This window comes from Drosophila novamexicana, unplaced genomic scaffold (genome assembly GCF_003285875.2).
Source record: "Drosophila novamexicana strain 15010-1031.04,08,12 unplaced genomic scaffold, DnovRS2.1 tig00001089-arrow-arrow-pilon, whole genome shotgun sequence".
Taxonomy (NCBI): Eukaryota; Metazoa; Arthropoda; class Insecta; order Diptera; family Drosophilidae; genus Drosophila; species Drosophila novamexicana.
The window spans coordinates 560,075-581,612 of NW_020824841.1; the positions used below are offsets into that span (position 1 = coordinate 560,075).

The 21,538-nt window shown below is 37.9% G+C and overlaps 1 protein-coding gene across 3 annotated transcripts; it reads left to right on the forward strand.

Moving 5' to 3' along the window:
* Positions 1–856: 856 nt before the first annotated feature.
* Positions 857–20,223, forward strand: LOC115766333. 3 transcript variants are annotated; one of them, XM_030710224.1, is made up of 7 exons: positions 857–1,115; positions 1,175–1,289; positions 14,707–14,843; positions 15,642–16,118; positions 16,226–16,355; positions 16,762–16,911; positions 19,400–20,223. In XM_030710224.1, the coding sequence occupies exons 2-7, from the start codon at positions 1,226–1,228 to the stop codon at positions 19,672–19,674; spliced, it is 1,233 nt and encodes a 410-aa protein (XP_030566084.1). In that variant the 5' UTR covers positions 857–1,115; positions 1,175–1,225; the 3' UTR covers positions 19,675–20,223. The 3 variants fall into 3 exon arrangements, with proteins under 3 accessions (XP_030566084.1, XP_030566085.1, XP_030566086.1); XM_030710225.1 differs by having other exon boundaries at positions 857–1,102; XM_030710226.1 differs by lacking the exon at positions 16,762–16,911 and having other exon boundaries at positions 857–1,289.
* The last annotated feature ends 1,315 nt before the right edge of the window (positions 20,224–21,538 follow it).

Consider the following 21,538-nt stretch of genomic DNA (forward strand, 5'->3'; position numbering starts at 1 on the left):
AAGTTCTCGTATAGCTTACAGAGATCACGATAAACTTACCATCCTTCGTTTCGACACTGAAATTATTTTTGAGAATGCTTATGACATAGTGGAGAACTTGTGGACGAAGCACAACCGCGTGTGTGTGTTTTGTGGAAAGAACTTCGAATCTTGGTTAGAAACTAAATAATTACGTCAAGAACTGGGACAAATAATTACAATGTTCAATTTCCTGGCATCGATCGAGCCACGCGATGTTTGCGAATTATCACAGCCACAACAGAAACAACAACAGCAGCAGATGTTTTGGCAACTAACGACAGGCAATCGCCCCAGCAGCAGCACCACACACATCCGCCACACTCCCTCACACACACATACAGGGGCGCACGTCCATTGCGTAGCTAGCGGCATGCGCGTGAGTGTCAAAAAGGAGTGCTGCCCATAGGACACAAGCACCAATACATGCTAGCATTCACACGCTCTCATACACATGCTCACATTCACATTCGCATTCGCATTCGGTTTCGCATTTTGGCGACGGGTCTCCAGGCCGAAGCCAAAGTCGCGGCCACGAGGCTAAACAGCCAGCGCAGTTTAGTCGAGCAACGTAACTCGAAAGCAACGGACGCCCGTGCCGCGCAGCCACCAACAACAACACGAGCAACAGCAATAGCAACAACTGAAACAGCATTAATAATAAAAACAATAACAACAAATATTATAATAATAACAACAACAACCATAGAGTCCCGTTGTAAAGCACAAGTTGAACGCACTGAAAGGCCAAAAGCAACAATAACGTTTATTTCCTCCTCGTTTTGTTGTTTGTTTGTTTGTTTTTTTTTGTTGTTGTTTTTTTTTAGGTAGTTTTGTCATTTGTTTAATTGATTCAAAGCAATTTTTTTATGTGTGTGTGTGTGTGTGTGTCTGTTGCTGAATGTTGAATTCGCCCAGTGGCGAAGTGGAAGTTACGTCAAAGGGAGCCAACAGCCAGGCGACAACAACAGCAACAATAGAAACAACAACAACAACTGAAACAACAGCAATCGACGCGCCAAGCCGTGTGTCAGCCTTTGGCGCGTCCTCCTCTGCCCTGCCGCTCCCCCCGCTGTTGGCCCGAGTTAGCATTTGTTGTATTTGTTTTTGGTATTTTCGCTTTCTATTTAGTTTATTACCTATTGCTGATTTTCAGCCGGCAACGCGGCTCGTGCACGGACGCTTATGTAAAGTGTAATATGGAAGCATGTCTTCCACATCCAGCTCCGTGCTAGCGCTGTCTTCGTTCAATTTATTATTTTTCACCCAAGGTAAGGATAAACGGAATAATACGCACAACTTGCCTGTCGCAGCTTTATATAATCTGCGAACGATTATCTTCGCTCACGCCAAACATTTAATACCCTTGCAGACCATATATGGCCAAATACATTGATTTGCAAGGATTCTTCCTATATGACATATAGGAGTTGATATGCTTAGTAGAGAGAGGCTGCATAGTGAAGCTGTTAGAATTCAAGTTTGGTTGAGATATCTTGAAACACAAAATCATATAAATACTTTATTTTCGACCAATCGTTCCTATGGCCAAAATATGATATATTCGTTAGTTTTTAATAAAATTTCAGATATTTTAAATAAGAGAAGCTTTACATACTTGAATTTTAGTTATGACAGCTCATTCCTACGGCATCTTTTTTATACTTATAGTGGTCGGATGTTGACAAGATTTTGCATATATGTTGGGAGCATAGTAAAACTTATATATGCTTAAGATATCTTGATAAATGAAAATGTGTTTCCTACAAGTACCTAATTTTCTGCCGATTGTTCCAATGCTAGCCATATTAGATAGTAGAATAGTTAAACTATTAAATGTCAAAGTATCTTGAAAAACGAGCAAGTTGATTACATAAGAATTGGATCTTCGACCGATCATTCCTATGCCAGCTATATAATATAGTAGTTCGATGTCGATAAGATTGTGCTCATATACAAGGCGCATTATGTGGTTCGGAAATGTTGAGTCTAGTCAAGATATCTTTTAAAACGAATAAGTTATAAACTAGCACTTAAATTTTGAACTATTGTTCCTATGATAGCTATATAATGCAGTGATCCGACTCTCTAGATTCCGATATATGTACAGTCTGCAACAAAAAGACGAAGTTATCCAGGGTTTTTTGAGAATCGCAAGGAAACGGACGGGCAGATATCCATTTGTCTCTTGATACTGATCAAGAATATATAGATTTAATGCCCGCTGCTAGGCTTAACACACTTCTCGAGTACATTATAATGCCCTCTGCAAGGCAAATGCAAAATAAAGAGTATTAAAAAATTACCTATGCTTGCAAACAGCAGTTACCCCTCATTGCCTATGCACCTGGCAACACATGCCGCTGCCTATGCCGAGCTACATATAAACGGCTTTCATAATTAATAATCAGCTTTGGGTTTTGGCCAAAAAGCCCAAGGGCTCGCTCAACACACGGCTTTCTGTGTAGAACTGACCTAATTTGGCTGCGATTCGGCTGAAGCACTCGCAGAGTCCCATTCCGATGCGCTTTGGGAGTTGTTTATCTTGTTCAGTTTGACAAGTAAGAAAGACAGAGAGAAAAACAAGGCTATAATTATCCTGCCTGCAAATGTGACCCATTAATTATTATGCCGTTTCCATTAATTAAGTTGCGAAGAAGTGCTCAACCAACTGACCTCTGCATATTTATTTTGGGATTCAACACTTATCATAATCACAAAAAATGGGCTTAATTAAACCAAAATTGCCAAATACTCGACTGGTAAATACCTTGTGCACAGCTCTAGGAAAAATTGTAAGCATTCTCAATGCGACTCTGACAGATTTGGCGAAATTCACTTCAATTGCTGAAAAATAGGTGGAAATATTAATTGGAATTTATTAGAATAACTGTTTACATATATTTATATATTATAAGATTCATCTAGAGATTTGCATCTCATCGTGAACCTTCAATGATGATATTATATAAAAGCCGCTCTCATTTGGTGGAATTTCGAATTGATATAAGTTTATTTATGATATTTTTTCATCCGATCGAATCATTTACTATGTTATGATAAAATATAATTTGATAGAACGGTGGCTAAAATTGATGGAAGACCAGGTCGGATAAATAGCTTGCTAGTCTTCTCATATCCTTACCCATAGTTGGGTCTTATACTTTAGGGCATAGTCCAGTCGAGCATTTTGGAAAGAATTGCTGTCCTTTTTATTGCAATTTGCTGCGAATTAATTAACTGTGAGTTGTATATTGATTTTTCCTTAAGTTGCTTCGACTTCTGTTAAGAAAGTAACTTATGCTTTTATTAATAGGCTACGGTTGAAACATGCGCGTATTATCGCAGTTTTTTTTCTTCTCCCATTTAACTTGCCGTTAAATTAACATCAATTTGATGGCATTGCGCGGGCTTTTGTTATTGCTGTTGGACAATAAATCTGTGTCGACCAGTCCTAAGTCTAGCTAAATAAACTGTGCACCGTAATCCTACCCAGCCGAGGACCCGGACCCGGACCCGGCCTCGAACCCAGAGCCCATTTGTTTTACTCGAAGCTACAGCTCGATTTGCATGCAAATTGCGTATAAATCCTTGAGTCGTTCTGCTGTTCCTTTGGCCCTTTGGTCCTTCTTGTTGACGTAGCTGTTGGCCCTGCATCGACTCAACAATCGCGTGCCCCAGCAACTGGGCGTTGGGGCGTGGCAACACGACAGCTGACGTCCCACAAATCTTCAGCAATTGCTGCCTCAAACGTGACACAACTTATTCTCTCCATGTCTTTTACCTTTTTTTTATCGCTTTAGTCCTGTTCGCGGTCATCTAATGACCGCAACGTTTACTTTTAATTAAAAAGTTCCTTGCCCAGCCAAGAATAAATAAATAAAGAATCGCGGCAACGCGAACAGGATAAGTGCGCTCCCATTCAATTTCGCCAGCATTTTCAATGTTTTGTTTGTCTTTGTAACTTTGGCAGCTCCTGCCGCATCCTTAATGAGTGTGCACACGACCTGGCCACAGCCCATATTTTAGCCCAATGCCAGCTAATGGATGGTAGATAGTGAAAGTAAACGCAAGTGCAACAATAATCTAAATGATATTGAGTTTTACATTCTGTGTGTGTGCTTTTTATACCCTGAACCCATTAAAAATGGGTATAAGGGTATATTGTATTTGTGCAAAATCCAAATGTATGTAACAGGCAGAAGGAAGCTCCTCCGACCCCATCCGTCCGTCCGTATGTATGAACGCAAGGATCTCAGAACCTATAAGAGCTAGGGACTTGAAATTTTAGATTTAGAGCTCCTAGTTCCCGCGCAGATCGAGTTTGTTTCCGATAATCGATTACTTACTCCGTTTCCAAGCAATCGATAAAAATCGATATCGATATCCTGTTTTTTTTTTTTTTTGGCAATTTTGGTAAATAATAACAGCTAGAGTCACCAAACTTGACATATAGCTTCTAAAATAGAATATATATATGCATTTGATGTTAGAAGAAGAGGGAACAGCGTATCCCCTAGTCGGGAGCTCCCGACTAGAACCTCTTGCTTGTTTTGTCTAGGTTTTTGTTTTCATTTGACACAAATACTAGTTCAGAGTCTATTTAAGCCTGCCTTCTAATTGCAAGCTTTATTTACGTAGATTCTATCAATAAAGGCTAAACTTACTGCAAAGGGAAAAGGAAAAGGAAAAAGGATTGATATTTCAATATTCAATTTTTATTCTAAAGAACAGCTTTTTATCAGCAACTTAATGGAACCTTTACAAAAAGGGCGTTGGTTCAAACCCATACTTTTATTATGCTTGTTCTTAATATTATTTTAGTATTTGAAATTTAAAGTAATTTCAATAAAAAATGTATGCAAATATTTGGTTTATAATAATTTGAATTGTTGTATTCAAAAATGTGCTGGAAAGCTCAGATAGCCAGCTTCACAGACAATGAGAAAAACAGTTAAGTAATAAATCCAGAATGTAATTCTCCTTAGCTAGGACAGTTGGGAAAGATAAAAGATAGCCGAAGATGACGAAAGGGTTCAATTCAAATATATGCTTTTAAAATTTAGGGTATCATTGCATATGTTTGAAAATTTCACTAAAATTAAGCTTAGAAAAGCTAATAATTCTTGAGGATTATATGTATAACTGTAATATAACTGTTTGTAAGAGCCTTAATGTAATGTTTATGTTAAGAGATAAGTGTAGAACAAGAAGTTGAACTACTTTCACTTTGATAGACATGGTTGCAGAATAAGTAGTTAAATTACTTTAAAGCAGACCATTTGCGACCCTTTATGTGATCAACTCAGTTCTTTAGATCTGTGCCCCACATTTATGCTATGATGGCAGATATCCGGCATCCTGTGCCGCGCGTGTTACATGTTATTTGTTGGCTCATCCGATTCATATTTATGCATGAACTTGGCCATTGTTTGGCCAGAAGCAACAATTGCATGCAGCAAGCAGCACATAAGAGAGCAAACTGTCAGAGCCAGAGGCAGTTGCCCCAGCACACAGATCGGGCATTTGAGCGATTTCAGCTGTTAGAAAGCCATTGTGTGGTTGACTGCCTGCTGCATGCTGCCTGCTGCTTGCCCAGTTGGGTGGTTGAGGTGGTTGCAAGCCTCGTGGATGTTGCCTCTGTTTGGTTAGCTGCCAATGGGTTTTGTGGCTTGGTTGTGACAGTGTTGACTTGTTTGTTGACGTGTTCTTATGCCATACCCAGCCACACATGGCCGCCATTTGAAAGGGGGGCATGCAACACAACAAAGTGCAATAAGCTCTGAACCCGCCCAACAACAATACAAGAACAGGCAACAATTTGGGCCCGGCTATTTTTATGGCAGCCACTGGAGCCAAATTTCAATGCCAAACGCAAAAGGTTAGGTGTCATGTATCAAGCACTCTTTGTTCTTTACATAAACACACACGCACACCACACACACACACACAGATGACGACACACATGCCAATGGGCTCATGTTATTGCATTGATTTTCTTTTCAATGGCATTGAGTGGGCGCAAGGTTAAGACTTTATCGTCTTGTGGGTGTATTTTTAGCTGTTGTTTTTATGGGCTATACCCATTGAAAGTTAGTAAAAGGGGCATTGCAAGCTTGTGCCTATGTATGTAACAGACAGAAGCAGGCATCTTTGGAATCGGAAGGTCCGTTCTGTTTGTTAGTCAAGGGCAAAAAATCCATTCGCAGATAAAGTTTCAAATGTTTAATAAAAAACTTCGTCATCACGAAATCAATAAACATAGTTGTCAATACCGAGCGGACCTTCTTACCATACCTCGCAGTTTATAAGGCCTGCCAAATTTGGTTTGTAAAGCTGGTTACATGGTATCTGTTAGGCGGGTGCAGCTGGCAAGTGCACTTTTTGTTGTTAATTAACTTCACCTGCTTCGACACAAATGAACATGAACGTAATTTAACGTCGCCTTTCTATGAAATTCTCATGACTTCAAGCACGTTTTACAGATTTTAACGTTCTCATAGTCAAATTTCTCTGGTCTCATACATTTGCTTGCCACATCTCAGTCTCTCTCTCTCTCTCTCTCTCTCTATCTCTATCTCTATCTCTATCTCTATCTCTATCTCTATCTCTATCTCTATCTCTATCTCTATCTCTATCTCTATCTCTATCTCTATCTCTATCTCTATCTCTATCTCTATCTCTATCTCTATCTCTATCTCTATCTCTATCTCTATCTCTATCTCTATCTCTATCTCTATCTCTATCTCTATCTCTATCTCTATCTCTATCTCTATCTCTATCTCTATCTCTATCTCTATCTCTATCTCTATCTCTATCTCTATCTCTATCTCTCTCTCTATCTCTATCTCTATCTCTATCTCTATCTCTATCTCTATCTCTATCTCTATCTCTATCTCTATCTCTATCTCTATCTCTATCTCTATCTCTATCTCTATCTCTATCTCTATCTCTATCTCTATCTCTATCTCTATCTCTATCTCTATCTCTATCTCTATCTCTATCTCTATCTCTATCTCTATCTCTATCTCTATCTCTATCTCTATCTCTATCTCTATCTCTATCTCTATCTCTATCTCTATCTCTATCTCTATCTCTATCTCTATCTCTATCTCTATCTCTATCTCTATCTCTATCTCTATCTCTATCCTATCCCTATCCCTATCCCTATCTCTCTATCTCTATATATCTCTATCTATCGCTATCTCTATCTCTTGACTCTATAAAACATTTCAATATTACTGACAAAGTAACATTACGCATACTCCCGGGCAAACTTTCAATATAACTGACACAATAACATAACGCATACGCCCCGTACACCACGCTGAGGAACATTTGTTTAGTTAACTTGCGGCGCCAACAAAATTAAGCGTCAAATGAGAATTGATGTTTGTCCACAGTCGCTAACGAGGAATGGAACCTCGCCATTTCTCCAACCTTCGTAACTGCTGCAGCTGTTCCCCGTCTGGTGATTTGGCATCCTGACAGCGTGCCGCGGCGGTGCCAGATTAGCTATTGTCGTGACCTCGTTGCCGCCGGCGACTGTGCAACTGCAACTAATTATGAATTTTAATTAATTCTGCCATTTTGCTGCTTCACTGCCTTGTTGACGGGGCCAAAGAGAGAGAAAGTGCCTGGCAGCTGTGTTTTTATTGCTATTGTTGTTGTTGCTTCTGTTGCCGAGTTGGCATTGTTGTGGGCAACAACAAAATCAGTGCCGGGCATCTGCCAAATTGCCTCAATATTTTCAACTTGGTGCATTTCTGGCATCAAGTCGGTTACTTTTGCAAATGCCCTTTGGGCAAGCCGGTCAACAAATAGCTTAAATCGAAAACAATTGCAAGTTCGTTTACGATTTCGTTTGCCTTGCGTTTATTTTGGGAGCAATTATAATAAAAAGAAAACATTCTGTGCTGAACAATTTGGGTACCAAAGCATTTTTATAAAAATTCAAAATTCTTGTGCGCCTTTAATATAATAATGTTTATTTATTTTATCGAAAAGTTTGCTGCACACTTTTATACCCTGCACTGGTGCGAATGGGCCGAAAAGGGTATAAGTCATGGCTGTGAAGGTCCGGGTCTTGGTTCGAGTCAATTTTCTACTTTCTTTCATTATCACAAATAAAATATTAAATATTTATACATTTGGGAATCCTTACATTCCCTTTAAGACAACTTTCTACTTGTATACAGGGTATCTTGTAGTCCCCACTCGACCGGGACACTCTCGGGCGTTCTAAATGCAAAATGCAAAGAAACAGCGAATGCAATTGAGAAGAGTCCAAGCGGAAAGCCAAACAACCCAAATGTTTTGTCAATTGGTTAACAACATTGTGGCCAACAAATGCAACTGGACTCTGTGCCCAAGAGCCGTGGAACAACATTGAAACGACCGGGACGTGACCGTGCCGAAGTTTTCATTGAATTCCAAGGAAAGCCAAATGAAAAAAACAAAATTATTACAAAAATAGCAAAAAGAAAACATTTCGATTGCGCTTTCACGTTATGAGCAGAGCGCACAAAACTTTTCGCTCAGCCGACCTGCAAAATACCCTTTACTTTGCCAGAGAGAGAGAGAGAGAGAAACTTTCATAATAGTATTAAGTGACGGATAAACTTTTATCATAATTATAATTGGGCTAAAGTTACAAACTATCAAAGTTTTGAATAGCAGTGGCAACTCTGGTCTTTGGTTGAGACAATACTACATCCTTACACTAAGTGTGGACTTCTATCGTGGATCCCCCTTGTTCAATGCTTGCACAGGGTATGCTGAGAGCAGAACACTTCATAGTTAACTTTTTGACTTTGGCTGGCTTTGGTTCATGTTTAAATGCTTGAATATGTGTTGTTTCTACTTTGTTTCTTTAAGCTCAGCCTTGCATGTGAATAGTGCTGCCATTTGGCTATTTTATAGCTAGTTTTGGCTTTTAAACCGACAAAACCGTTAACAAAATTTCTCTGTTTAAAATAAAATAAATTATAAGAAAATAAACTAATATACTATTTATGATAAAACTTAATCATATATTATTTTTATAAAACCCGCAGATCATAATTTGTTTTTTTTTCTTTTTACTTTTTATTATTATATATTTTATTTTCATACATGCGTATAAAGGAACGCAATATAATCATTTTATCTCCCACTTTCTGGGCAATTCAACATTATGTTAACATATTCAATTTGTATAGCATATTAAATCATCTATAGGATTAGCCAGATATTCCACTTATTGGCTTTGGTTTTAAATAGACCGAGTTGACCTTAGTTCGATTTCTATAAAGTTCTGACCCAACCCGTTGAAATCAATTAAGTGACGTCAGCAACGGGCCGATATAAAGTTTCCATTGCATACTTTTAAGCGGCGCATTGCAATACATTACATAATGGTATGTGTGTGTGTGTGTGTGTGTGTGTGTGAGTGGCAATGGGTGTTTCAGCCTTTTTGTTTTAACCAACTGCAGCGCAGCAGGAGTTGCTCTTATCTGGCGCTAAGCCTGAAACCCCGACTCGGACCCAGCTTGCCACAAGTTTCATTTCTGCGTGTGTGTGTGTGTTTCGGTGTGCGCATCTGTGTGTGTTCGTTGGTGTGTGTTTGCCCTTTCGTGCCTCTTTGGGTGAATGCATATCAAACATTCAAAAGTTGTTATTACTTTTCAGGCAAACTCGTATCTGTTCGTTGTCTGTGCGCTGCTTTATCAACATTATGTTTGCCAGGCACAACTGACTGAATGATTGAGCGACTGACTGAGCGACTGACTGATTAATTGAACGAACTTTCAATCATAAGCCACATCAATCACAGCAGGCACACTTTCTCCACAGATTCTATATACACTCAAAGAATTAAAGAAAACAACAAGAACCTTTTTTTTAAGAATTTGTTAAACATGTCTCTCCGCTATTTCCTACGATACTTTCTTGTATGTTTAATGTCGATTATTTTGCTGAGTGCAGCATTTTTCTATTTTGTGTTTATTTTAATAAGCATCAAATTTTAGGTACGTGTGTTGTCTTTTTAGTCAGCACAGACCTTAGTTAAGGTGTACATGCTGATATGTCCTTTTGCCACAGTCCCTTTACTGTGTGGGCTAATAAAACCACACACACACACACCCTCAGGGCGTAGCCTGGCATTTGTCAATTGTCCTCAATGCCCAGAGACAGAGAGCTGGAAACGTGACTGAAATTTATTCGAAATGATGGGCACTGAATTTGACAATTGTGGCTGGCAAAATTGTGCGTAGCTCGTGTTTTGCATTTCGACTTTAAGCTTTGAAAACTGACGGCCGTAAAAGATTTAACTACAGAATAAAATCTGCTGAAGATAGTTCAGTTTACCAAAATCTGACACGCAATATAAATCAGGGCTATAAGCCTAACAATTCTGCCATTGGTTGCGATTAAAGCTGGTTTTGCACTGCCTCGAACCAAGGCGCTGGTTCAAACCTCAGTTTCACATACATATATTTAAAGTATTTAAATGAAACAATTGCACTTTTAATAAACAATTGCCCGTTGTACTGAAAATATGGCAAGCCGTACGTATTTGCTTAAACAAGATATGGGCTAAAATGTGATCCCTACCCAAAATTGAGTCTATCTCACAAGTTCCTTATTTTTATTTGGTTTAGTTCGGGCTTCGGTTCGTCTCTCAACTATTTTTGCTTAAAGTTCGGCTAGTGAGAAATAAATTGGGTTCGAAGCCAGATTGTGCAGCTTGCTTAAATACAAATGGCCTTTATATGTAGCCTGATAAAGCATTATTAAATAAAATGTGATGGATTCTTATGTGCTCTACCTAAAAGGGTTAAAAAACCAATAATCCGCTTTTTTCAATGTCCATCTGTTCGTCAGATAAAGCTCTACAATCTTTTTGTTGCTGCTGTCCGTTGGGAATGCCATGCTGACCCTGTTTTTATACCCTGAACCCATTAAAAATGGGTATAAGGGTATATTGTATTTGTGCAAAATCCAAATGTATGTAACAGAGGCATAAAGTATATATATTCTTGATCAGCATCAATAGCCGAGTCGATCTAGCCATGTCCGTCCGTCCGTCCGGCCGTCCGTCCGTCCGTATGTATGAGCCAAAGGATCTCAGAACCTATAAGAGCTAGAGACAATTTTAGATGTAGATGCTCCTAGTTCCCGCGCAGATCGAGTTTGTTTCCGATAATCGATAACTTACTCCGTTTCCAAGCAATCGATAAAAATCCATATCGATATCCTGTTTTTTGGGCAATTTTGGTAAATAATAAGAGCTAGAGTCACCAAACTTGACATATAACTTCTAAAATAGAATATATATATAAATATATATTTGATGTTGTAAGAAGAGGGTTCAGGGTATCCCCTAGTCGGGAGCTCCCGACTAGAACCTTTTGCTTCTTTTTTTTTTTGTTCCTGTTAATCGATTGGGGCTATTCAACGTATAAAATGACATTATGTCACAATTGACAAAGTGCCGCAGCAGGCAACATTTTTTCTATAATCGCTCGAAATGTTTTATCCAGTTGACAATTTTGGCGAGCCTTGGGCAGCTGCCCGTCTGTATCCGAGCTCTGCAATTTTTTAAATGAATATGCGAGTTTATTTATTTTAATTCTTCTTTTGTTTTCGATCAATTTAAAGTTCGACAGCTGTTATACAAATTGCATGTTTTTATTTGTATGGCCTGCAGTCGTTGGGTAATTGAAATCCCAAGAGAATTGAGAGTCCCAAGCTGCAAAACATTATTGTTTCTAGTAATTTTTGTTTGCTTATTGTTTTTATTTAATAATTTGTTTTAAATATAGACTGCAGATATTTGCACATTTATTTTGCTGCCAAAGTAATGTAGAAATGTGGAATATACAAATATCATATATATATATATAACATATAATCTGGCTCCCTCTTCTATATATATATATATATATATATATATATATATTTATATAAGTCCACTAAATATGAACAATTAACTAGTTGAAAATGTCATTAGATTGTCAGAAATGTGGCTAACCAAAACCAGGCTTTATATATATGTATATAAAACAAGCTTTACTCGAACTTTTTATCGAACCTTAAGGCGAAGCATTGTGTTGAGCCTTAAGCCGTATCATGTTTATCTTTCGTCGGCTTGCCAGCCTTGATTTTAATAAAGCTTTACGTTTACATAAACATTAGGGGTATTAGCTGCCTGCAAATACTTCTAACGACAAATCGAAAATCCCGTCTAAAGTTGCAACTGAATTAAGCCAAATCGGGTTCCGGCATCTCCGAATCCATATCAGCTGCTCTGCTGCTTGGTGAGCTGCACGAACTGGAGGAAAGTGACCAGCGTGTTGAGTATGAAGAAAAACATCTGAAAGCAGTGAAGTACAGTGAACTTTAGTGAACAGACAGCCAAGGCTTAAGTGGAGCCTACCCCAGCCATGGTCTTCAGACATAGATGGTACATGCCGCAGACATCGAACTGCACGGAATTCTGCATAATCTGTAGCGAGAATTCATCGGCTTGTATGCGTGTGAGTCTGGGTCTAGTTCCCCTCTCCTGGCTCCAAGTGCCGCCGATCACGACCAGAAGCTGCTGCGACTGCGGGCAGACCAGTTCGGGTTTATATTGACTGCTAATGGAGATATATATTATGGCTAGACAGGAAACTTACCCGCTTGGCACACTTATCGCAGACGGCGCACAGCGTACAGATCTTGATCAGCGTGGGCAGCACCACGTATATGGTCTGCCAGAGCAGCAGCCAGCTTATATTCATGTTGGTCAGCTGCCTGAGTATAATATAGGCATAGCACACCACAATAAAGTCGCCAATGCAAAGCACGTTCATCATCAGCACGGATAGCCCATAGAGGCGGGAGAGCTGGCGCGCCAGGCGCACAATATGCGCATAGCTGGCACGCAGCTCCACATTGGAGCGTCGTCCCCTCACCAGCTGTTGCTCCAGTGCCAGCAGCTGCCCATCCAGCCGGACAACAAGCAGTGTCATCTGCAGATAACGCGCCCGAACAGCCTGCGAGGTGTAGAAGTAGCGCAAGTTGGGCATCAGCTGATGGCTTTGCAGCGACTGGTAGGTGCCCATTGTGAAAGCGCAGCCGATTAGGGCGCACTCTAGCGTCGCATGGAGACGCACGTTGATCAATGTTGACGGCGGTCCCACTGTCGGCAGCTGGGCCAACAGCCTGCGCTCCCGATTCCGCAACACAAGCGCCTGCAGCACCATCAGCATATGGGCCAGCAGATGGGCCACACTCATGGCATCGATGATCTTGTCATAGGCATTGAACTGCTGCCGCTGCGGCTGCTGCCAGTTGGTCATATTCCAGCCGTTGCCGAAGTAATACCAAAACTGTATTACCATATCGCCCAGGATCAGCGCCAGGTAGCCGCTCAGCACCCGCTGGACCGCCCGCTTCCGTGAGCTGCACGTGAGCGCCAATAGCCGAAAGTAGACGGCCAGGAAGAGTTCCGTGTGGCTGGCCATGATTCACTTAACTGAACTCTGACGGCGCAGTGTTAACACCTGCTTATAAATACATATATATGTTATATATTTATATAAATTCCTATATCTGGCTAATTAATTATAGTGGCTTTTGATTGCGCATGCCGATTGAGCCGATGGAGTACATTCGCCCTCTCGATAGCAGCTCAACTTTGTGATACTATAAGAATATCACCCAAGAGTATACCCAATGAAAATAATACCCTCAAAATGTTTTCAAGTACCAATAAACAAAAAATTATAAAATGGAAAGGTCGCCAAACACAACATTAAATTTATACCAGGTTTTTATACGCTGAACCCATTAAAAATGGGTATAAGGGTATTTTGTATTTGTGCAAAATCCAAATGTATGTAACAGGCAGAAGGAAGCATCTCCGACCCCATAAATTCTATATATTTTTGATCAGCATCAATAGCCGAGTCGATCTAGTCATGTCCGTCTGTCTGTCCGTCCGTCCGTCCGTCCGTCCGTATGTATGAACGCAAGGATCTCAGAACCTATAAATGCTAGAGACTTTTAGATGTAGATGCTCCTAGTTCCCCAGCAGATCGAGTTTGTTTCCGATAATCGATAACTTACTCCGTTTCCAAGCAATCGATCTTGTTATTTTTGGCAATTTTGGTAAATCTTATTATTTAGAGCTAGAGTCACCAAACTTGACATATAGCTTCTAAAATAGAATATATATATGATGTTGGAAGGAGAGGATTCAGGGTATCCCCTAGTCGGGAGCTCCCGACTAGAACCTCTTACTTGTTTTTTTTAAGTTTTTCACTTTTCCTATACTATACCTCAAAGTCCACGTCTCAAATGCCATATGAACACAGATCTCTTACATCGGTGGAAAAGCAATTGTTGCAATTAAAAGTTTTCATCCATTTTCCGCCAGTTACAGCGATGAAACACTTTTCAAATACCTTTTTAGTCAGATCTTTAAAAAATAATTTCAAGCTGTCCATTGGGGTAAGCAAAAATATTGTATACAAACTATTGCCACCTATTTTCCACACTTGCGAGTGGAATTGGAATGCACTTAATTACTTGAGTTATATAGATAAATTCTAAGTAGATAATATAATCATGTGGTATTTGTAATTTTCCTATAAATATCATTAATGCTTCATATTTAACCTCATTTTCTTTTCAATCTATCTATACATTATTTTGCAGTGCTAACGGTGCTTAGTATCACCATCAAGTACAACGAATATGCGACAGATAAAGGTGGAAATGTTAGCATACCCTGCATAGCACAAGGCAATATTATGTGGGTTAAGGAACACGGCAGTAATAGCACAATAATACAGGTAAGTTTATTGTTTTTATTTTATTCAAAAATCTGATAGATCCAAATTTATATATTAATGTTTTATGTGTAGAAAGAATTGTATTCCAGGGTACATAGGTTGAATTAGGATATGTTGGGTAATGTTATGTTCTGTTAGGTTATGTTAGATTATGTTAGGTTATGTTAGATTATGTTAGGTTAGGTTATGCTTTATTATGTTATGTTATGTTGGGTTATGTTGGATTATTTAAGGTTATGTTATGTTGGGTTATGTTGGATTATTTTAGGTTATGTTATGTTAGGTTATGTTATGTTGGGCTAGGTAAGGTTGGGTTTGATTTGGTTAGGTTAGGTTAGGTTAAATTACCGCGAGTTGCATTTAGACCAGAGCCTTGCACAAGATCCGATTATTGCTGTGCGGTTGAATATATTTAGCCGAAACCCATTATTTCGTGTTCGTTTTATAAATAATATGTAATTAATATGAGGTAAAAAGCGCTTTTGCTATGCTCTTCCATATTTTGAAAGAAGGAGAGTAAATGGGTTCTGTTTAATTTCCGTCTTGCTTGCCATCCGTGTGTTATGTCTTGAAGTTAGGGACTTGAAACTTGGTATGCATACGAGTACGCCCGCGTCAGATAAGGTGACGTGAAAATCGATTTCCTTTCCAATTTAAGAGCCACAGTCAGAATACAGGTGGCTACGTCTATTTGTACAATAGTTGAATTTTTTGCTTTCGCTGTAGAAATAAGGTTATGCAGCTTATAGAACAATTAAAATTTGATAATTGGTTCTGATGAACACCTTCATTTCGTAGACGGGTCGTATATTGGTGTTGCGTAATGTGAGTACCTCGGATGGCGGCATCTATGTCTGCTTTGCGACGCTGCCAGTGACAACAACGAGAGCAACATCCACAGCAGCAACAGCAATCCCAGCGACAGCAGCAACTACCTCATCGCAACAGCAGCAGCAGCAAACGCTTGGAGTGGAACAGGGGAAGCAAGAGCCGAATGCAGAGGAGATGGAAGTGGTGGAGCAAGCGTATCAGGCTTATCAACGTATCAAGCTGACGGTGCGCACCACACCTGGCCCGGTGTCGCAGCTTTATTTCAAGGCCTCCACCATACTGGGCTTTCTGATTTGGCGCTTCAATAAGACTCAATCCGGTGGCTATCCTGTGCGCAGCTTTACGGCCGAATATCGCAATGTCTCGTACCGCACGCCGCCGGCGAATGCCAGCTATGAGCACCAATGGAGTCGCATGGATCCCATTAATATAGCGCCCAATGTGGTGAGTAGGGGGCGCACTCGCCCATCCCCCAATTTCTGTATAAAAACAAATTGGGGGGACAATTTCACAAGAATCATTTCCGCTACATAATCACTTCCGAGGCGCAGCGTCAAATGGAGGTCTATCGCCTGGCGCCCAACACCACATACGAGTTTCGTATATGGGCCAACAATGAGCTGGGCAGCGGTGAGGTGGTCACCACCAATGTAACAACATTGCCAGAGACCAAGGAGGAGGGTAAGCAGACAATTACAAATCATGCCAGTCACAATTCCCAATTGCCAATTCCCGATTGGGCCGGGACTAGTGTTAAATCTGATTATTATAGCTATAGCTAGGTAAAACATTCGATAGTTTTCTTGCTGTCGTATCTAACACACATCTATCGTACCATCTATGTGTAGAAATTGATCTTGATATATATTTATTGTCAACTGTACGCAGCGCAGGGTTGCCATCACATGCACAGTGAGAGGCATATCCTGCATGGCGTGACCTTAGCTTTGTGTAACTGAACTTGTCGTATTATAACACATAGAACTACATATATTATTTCTTATTGGTTAAGTATCCATGTATCTGGTAATTTTGTTGTCATCTCTCTTTTTCTTATCTGTCTACAAAATGCTCGACGACCGTCCAGATCTCATACGCCTTATAAAACCCGACTTAGATAATTTTGATCCACGCATTTGGATAGTCGCCGTCAGTATAGTGCTGGGAACACTTGTGATATTAGCCATTGGACTCTGTATTGTGCTCTCTAAGGAGTGCTATCAATCAACGCAAATGGGTACAGAAAATTCACCAACAACAATAACAATAACAAATTCCAAATCATAATTACGAACGGCAAACAATTAAACACATTTATTGTTCACATACTATGTACATACATAAATACATACATGCATACGTACATACATACTTATTTGAAGGAATTATGATTTGGATATTAGATAATGTTCTTGTTATTGTTGCTAGTAATTTAGCCAAGAAACGAAATGCAACTGCAACTGCAACTGCAACTGCAACAGCAATTGCCGATTCGAATGCAACTTGTTGCAACGCACATGATGCTTGTCATTGTCATTGCCAGTGTTGTAAATGTTCGAGATTAACGAATATCGAATGCTTTTTAATGGGCCCCATACACTGTACAGCACAGTCCAGTTCAATATGTAAATGTATCAAATTGTATAAAAAATCAGAAAAATGTTATATGCATATAGCGCGTGGGGTCCATTTTGGGACTTTTTTCGTTAATGCATATTTGTTTCGTTTGCCCGCTGTTTGTTTATTATGATTTATTTTTTACTTTTTTAATAAGATATGCATATTGTTATTGTCGTTGTTGGTGTTTAAATGTAGCTTATGTGTTCTCCTTTTTAGTGTGTGGTTCGTTTGATGTTTATTCAAGAAACAATATATATACCATATATATATATATATATATATATATATATATATATATATGCATTAATAAAACAAAAGAACATTGCTAAATAAAAGCCATGCCAAGTGACAGTATAAACTTAGCAGCTACTTATAAAAAATATCATTTAATGCAAAGCACTTTACCACTTAACAAAATGTTTGTCCGTTCGAATAAAATGTGTGTACATAAAAAGCGAATGGACATGATTTAGAATCAAAGATTTTTATTTTCCCTAATATTCTTATAAACATATGTATATTGTAGGTTAGCTGTATACACATATATATTTGAAAGTATTTAATTTAGGGCATATAGCGAACTATAAGAAAATTTAAATATGTTTTGTTTATGCGCGGCTTTTGAGTTAAACTTGGCTTTATATTCAATTCGCATCATCTTAGCTGGCGGAACTTCACAATTCTGTAAGCTAGCTGTTAAATATTTGACAGGCAGCTGTTAAAATCGCACTGCAATAGAGAAACTAAATGTTAAATATAAAACGATTTTAGCAATTAGTTGACAGGAGGTTAATAATCAAATTTCAATTGAACTCTTTTAACAGCTTTCATAGCTTCGATAGAAGAATGAAAAAATTGTTGCTTTTTGGAATACAAATTTAACTTTTCCAACGAATTGTTTTTAGATTCGTGCTTTGTTATTAGATAATCTCTAGCATATGTATACAAGATAAAAAATATGATATATATATATACACATATACTTCCAAAAACTGTTTTCCAATATGGATAAAGATAATTCTAATGCCGTCTCTTAGCAAGAACCTCAATATTAAAGCGACCAAACTTTTAGGCACATCTGTGATAGCTTATACACACTCTTAATGCGCACTCAATAATTCTAAGTAGAACTCTAGTATTGTGCACTAAACGACTTTTAGCATAGGATTTCAAAGCAAGTACGAAAAAGTCAATCAGAAAATATATGATTAAAATAAATATAAAAGCTTTAAATCGTGACCGAAAGTAAACGAACAAATGAAATGAAAAAGAAATGAAAATAACCTATATTGCAATATAGGAAACTGGGGTGTGATAAGATCGGTGACATTATATGATTTATGCTTTCCTGCTTTGTTGTTGTCGTGTTTTGTTGTTGAATTTCAAATGAATTTAAATGTGTAACAAATAATCAAATGTTAGCTAAACATAGCGTTTATTGATGTTGTAAACTGAATGTAATCAATGTTATATAGTACATATACTATATACATATATATACATATATATTTACATAAGTAGTAATTTAATTCCATTTTATGTGCTTTTGTTATGGCACGCAAATTAAATGTTTCAATCCTTATGAAGAAAGACAAATACATTTATCCGAATATTCTATAGTCTTGTATTGTTTTAAGTTATGATACATATGTTATGTATGTGTTTAAAATTGCACACACACACACACACACACACACTGAGATACTCACACAGATTTAAGCCTTGATTTGAATATAGACACAATATACAAGTACACAAATTACGCATACGCCGCGTTGCTCGCTTGTCAATTGCTGAGCACGCTTAACAGCCACACCAATACACACACACACGCACACATAGACACACACATAATTAAATATATTTTTAAATAAAAACAAACATAAAACACATTTAAAATATAATCAATACCAAAGGTAATGTAATTGTTATCAAATGATGCCTAATGCAGTTCTTTCGTTCTACTCTCTCTCTATTTATCTGAATTCCCTTCCCAAATTTCTATATCTATCTATCTATCTTTCCTTTTCCTATTCACTCTTACTCTGTTTCTTTCTGATCTGATATCTATCCCAACTGTATGTCATGCTATGCGGCCTGTGTAGATCTCCAAGATGGTTGGGACAGCATTGAGCTTATACCGAATATAATACTTAATCCCGGTTTCAGTGAATCCGATGGAACTAAGAACGTGCAGCCGTTTACGCGCCACATTCTTTTTGGCCACACGGGACAGCAATATACCCATAATGTTGTTGATGATGATGACGATGACGACGATGATGATTACGAGGAGGAGGAGGATCTGGAGCCGACAATGGAAAAGTTCAAGCGCAAAGTTTCGGTATTCTTTACAGGTCCCACCATCAAACGTATTTGAAAGTACAAAGTGCAATTTTATGGCTACGCCTATACAGATCTATTTAGGTTGTTGAATTGTGGCTACGGTTTAACCAAATATACACACATACGTTTGTACGATACTCTGTAGAGCTTAATATGTTTGTGCAATAGGCAAATCATTTCTTTCGGTTTCATTTGCCATGCGACACGAAGACACCAATTTTTATAAAATAAACGCTATTCGCTTCAAGAACGCTTCAAGACAAACGCATTCAAATCTATTTACTATCTATGTAATTGTTATTAACAATTTCTTTTGTGAACTGTTAAAGCGTTCTGCTAAAATGCGAGCTTCATGAGGTACTGAGAACCTAACAATTATTGCTGTGTTCCAATTTTTCCAAATTCTTTCGAGACTAGCGCTCACTTTGTAGCTTATCGTGAATAAATATGTTAACAATTTGAATTTTTGAAATAAGTTTAGAGAAATGTTCAACATTTTGTGCTCATATTTTTGTCATACACACATGAACATACTCACACACACACACACACACACAGAGACATGCACACACACATTTCTTATAATTATGTGTATTTTACATAATAAAATAACAAATATATTGCTGTGATACAAATTCAATTGAAGGACATTAGAAAGATTTATTAATACTCGTAAATAGCAAAATCAAATCGAAAACTCATGCACAAAAAAAGAAACCACAAACAAACTCTTGTGTATTTTAGTTAAGTAGCGAATTATTGTTAATTAAAACAAAGCATACGTGCATCACATATTTGCTGAAGATAATTATTTTGAATATTTTTTTTCAAAATAACCAGAGAGAATTTAGAAAACTTTTAAGAGTTTTGAATAGCTGACAACACGGGTGAACAACTAAATGAATTAATTGAATGCAGTCTCCAGATCCGTTAATATAATATGATTTCCTCAAGTCAGATAATCAAAAACCAAAACAAATAAATAAAAACTAAATAAAATCTAACAACTGTGAATGAATTTTATAATTGAGCAAATATTTTGCACTGTAGCGCGCACCAAAAAAATACTTATACATATGTACAGTGTACATTAGTGTATAAGAAGTCCTGTATAAACGCTATAATTGAAACATTAATGATTGTTAGAAACAAGTTTTTTAACAAATTTTCAAAATGCCTTGTGCTTTAGTTTGATTTTGGGGCTACAGGAAACTAAAACGTGTGTATAAAACATGTATTATATACATATAAACTGTCTAGTTAAAGTAGCTGAATACAAATAATTAAAAACTGCTTCCACAAAAATTAAAAAAAAAAATAAAAAATAAAATAAAAAACAGCCCAAAAACAATGAAATTGTTATGATATTACTTATAGAGACACGTTCAGTTGAATGCATACAATATAAACCATATGAGATTTCAAAACTAGCACACAACTGAGAACTATTCTAATTGATTGTATAAATACTATATATAGTATATATATATATAGATTATGTTTATATATGAATATACAATGTTATGTATATTATATAAATTAAGAAAGACTGTAGCTAACTGTTAAGACATTTGGCCAGATTGCTATGCTTTAAACTATTCTGAGATTATTTTATATTATATTTTACGATATATTAGCTAACCTGCTCGCCTTTCAGCTAAACTAAAAACTAAATGACAAAAAAACAAAAAAAGCAATCAAGGCATGCGCTATGGAATCGATGCTATATCTTATTGCACACACTTAACTAACTCATTTCTTTTTATGAGAAAGGATTAACCTAAACACTTATATAGAGGAACGCTTAAGCCTTAAACTACGCATAAGTAGTTATTGCTTGAAGTTCGTTCTGAATCGTTCTGCATACGCTAAATCTCTACCCAGTCCGCCGGAAGAAG

Bases quoted from the DNA above. Each gene is read 5' to 3' on its own strand.
- LOC115766333 (XM_030710224.1), top strand. From the start codon at position 1,226: ATGTCTTCCACATCCAGCTCCGTGCTAGCGCTGTCTTCGTTCAATTTA. The intron at 1,290-14,706 runs GTAAGGATAAAC...ATTATTTTGCAG, and splicing joins TTTATTATTTTTCACCCAAG to TGCTAACGGTGCTTAGTATC. The intron at 14,844-15,641 runs GTAAGTTTATTG...TTCATTTCGTAG, and splicing joins GTAATAGCACAATAATACAG to ACGGGTCGTATATTGGTGTT.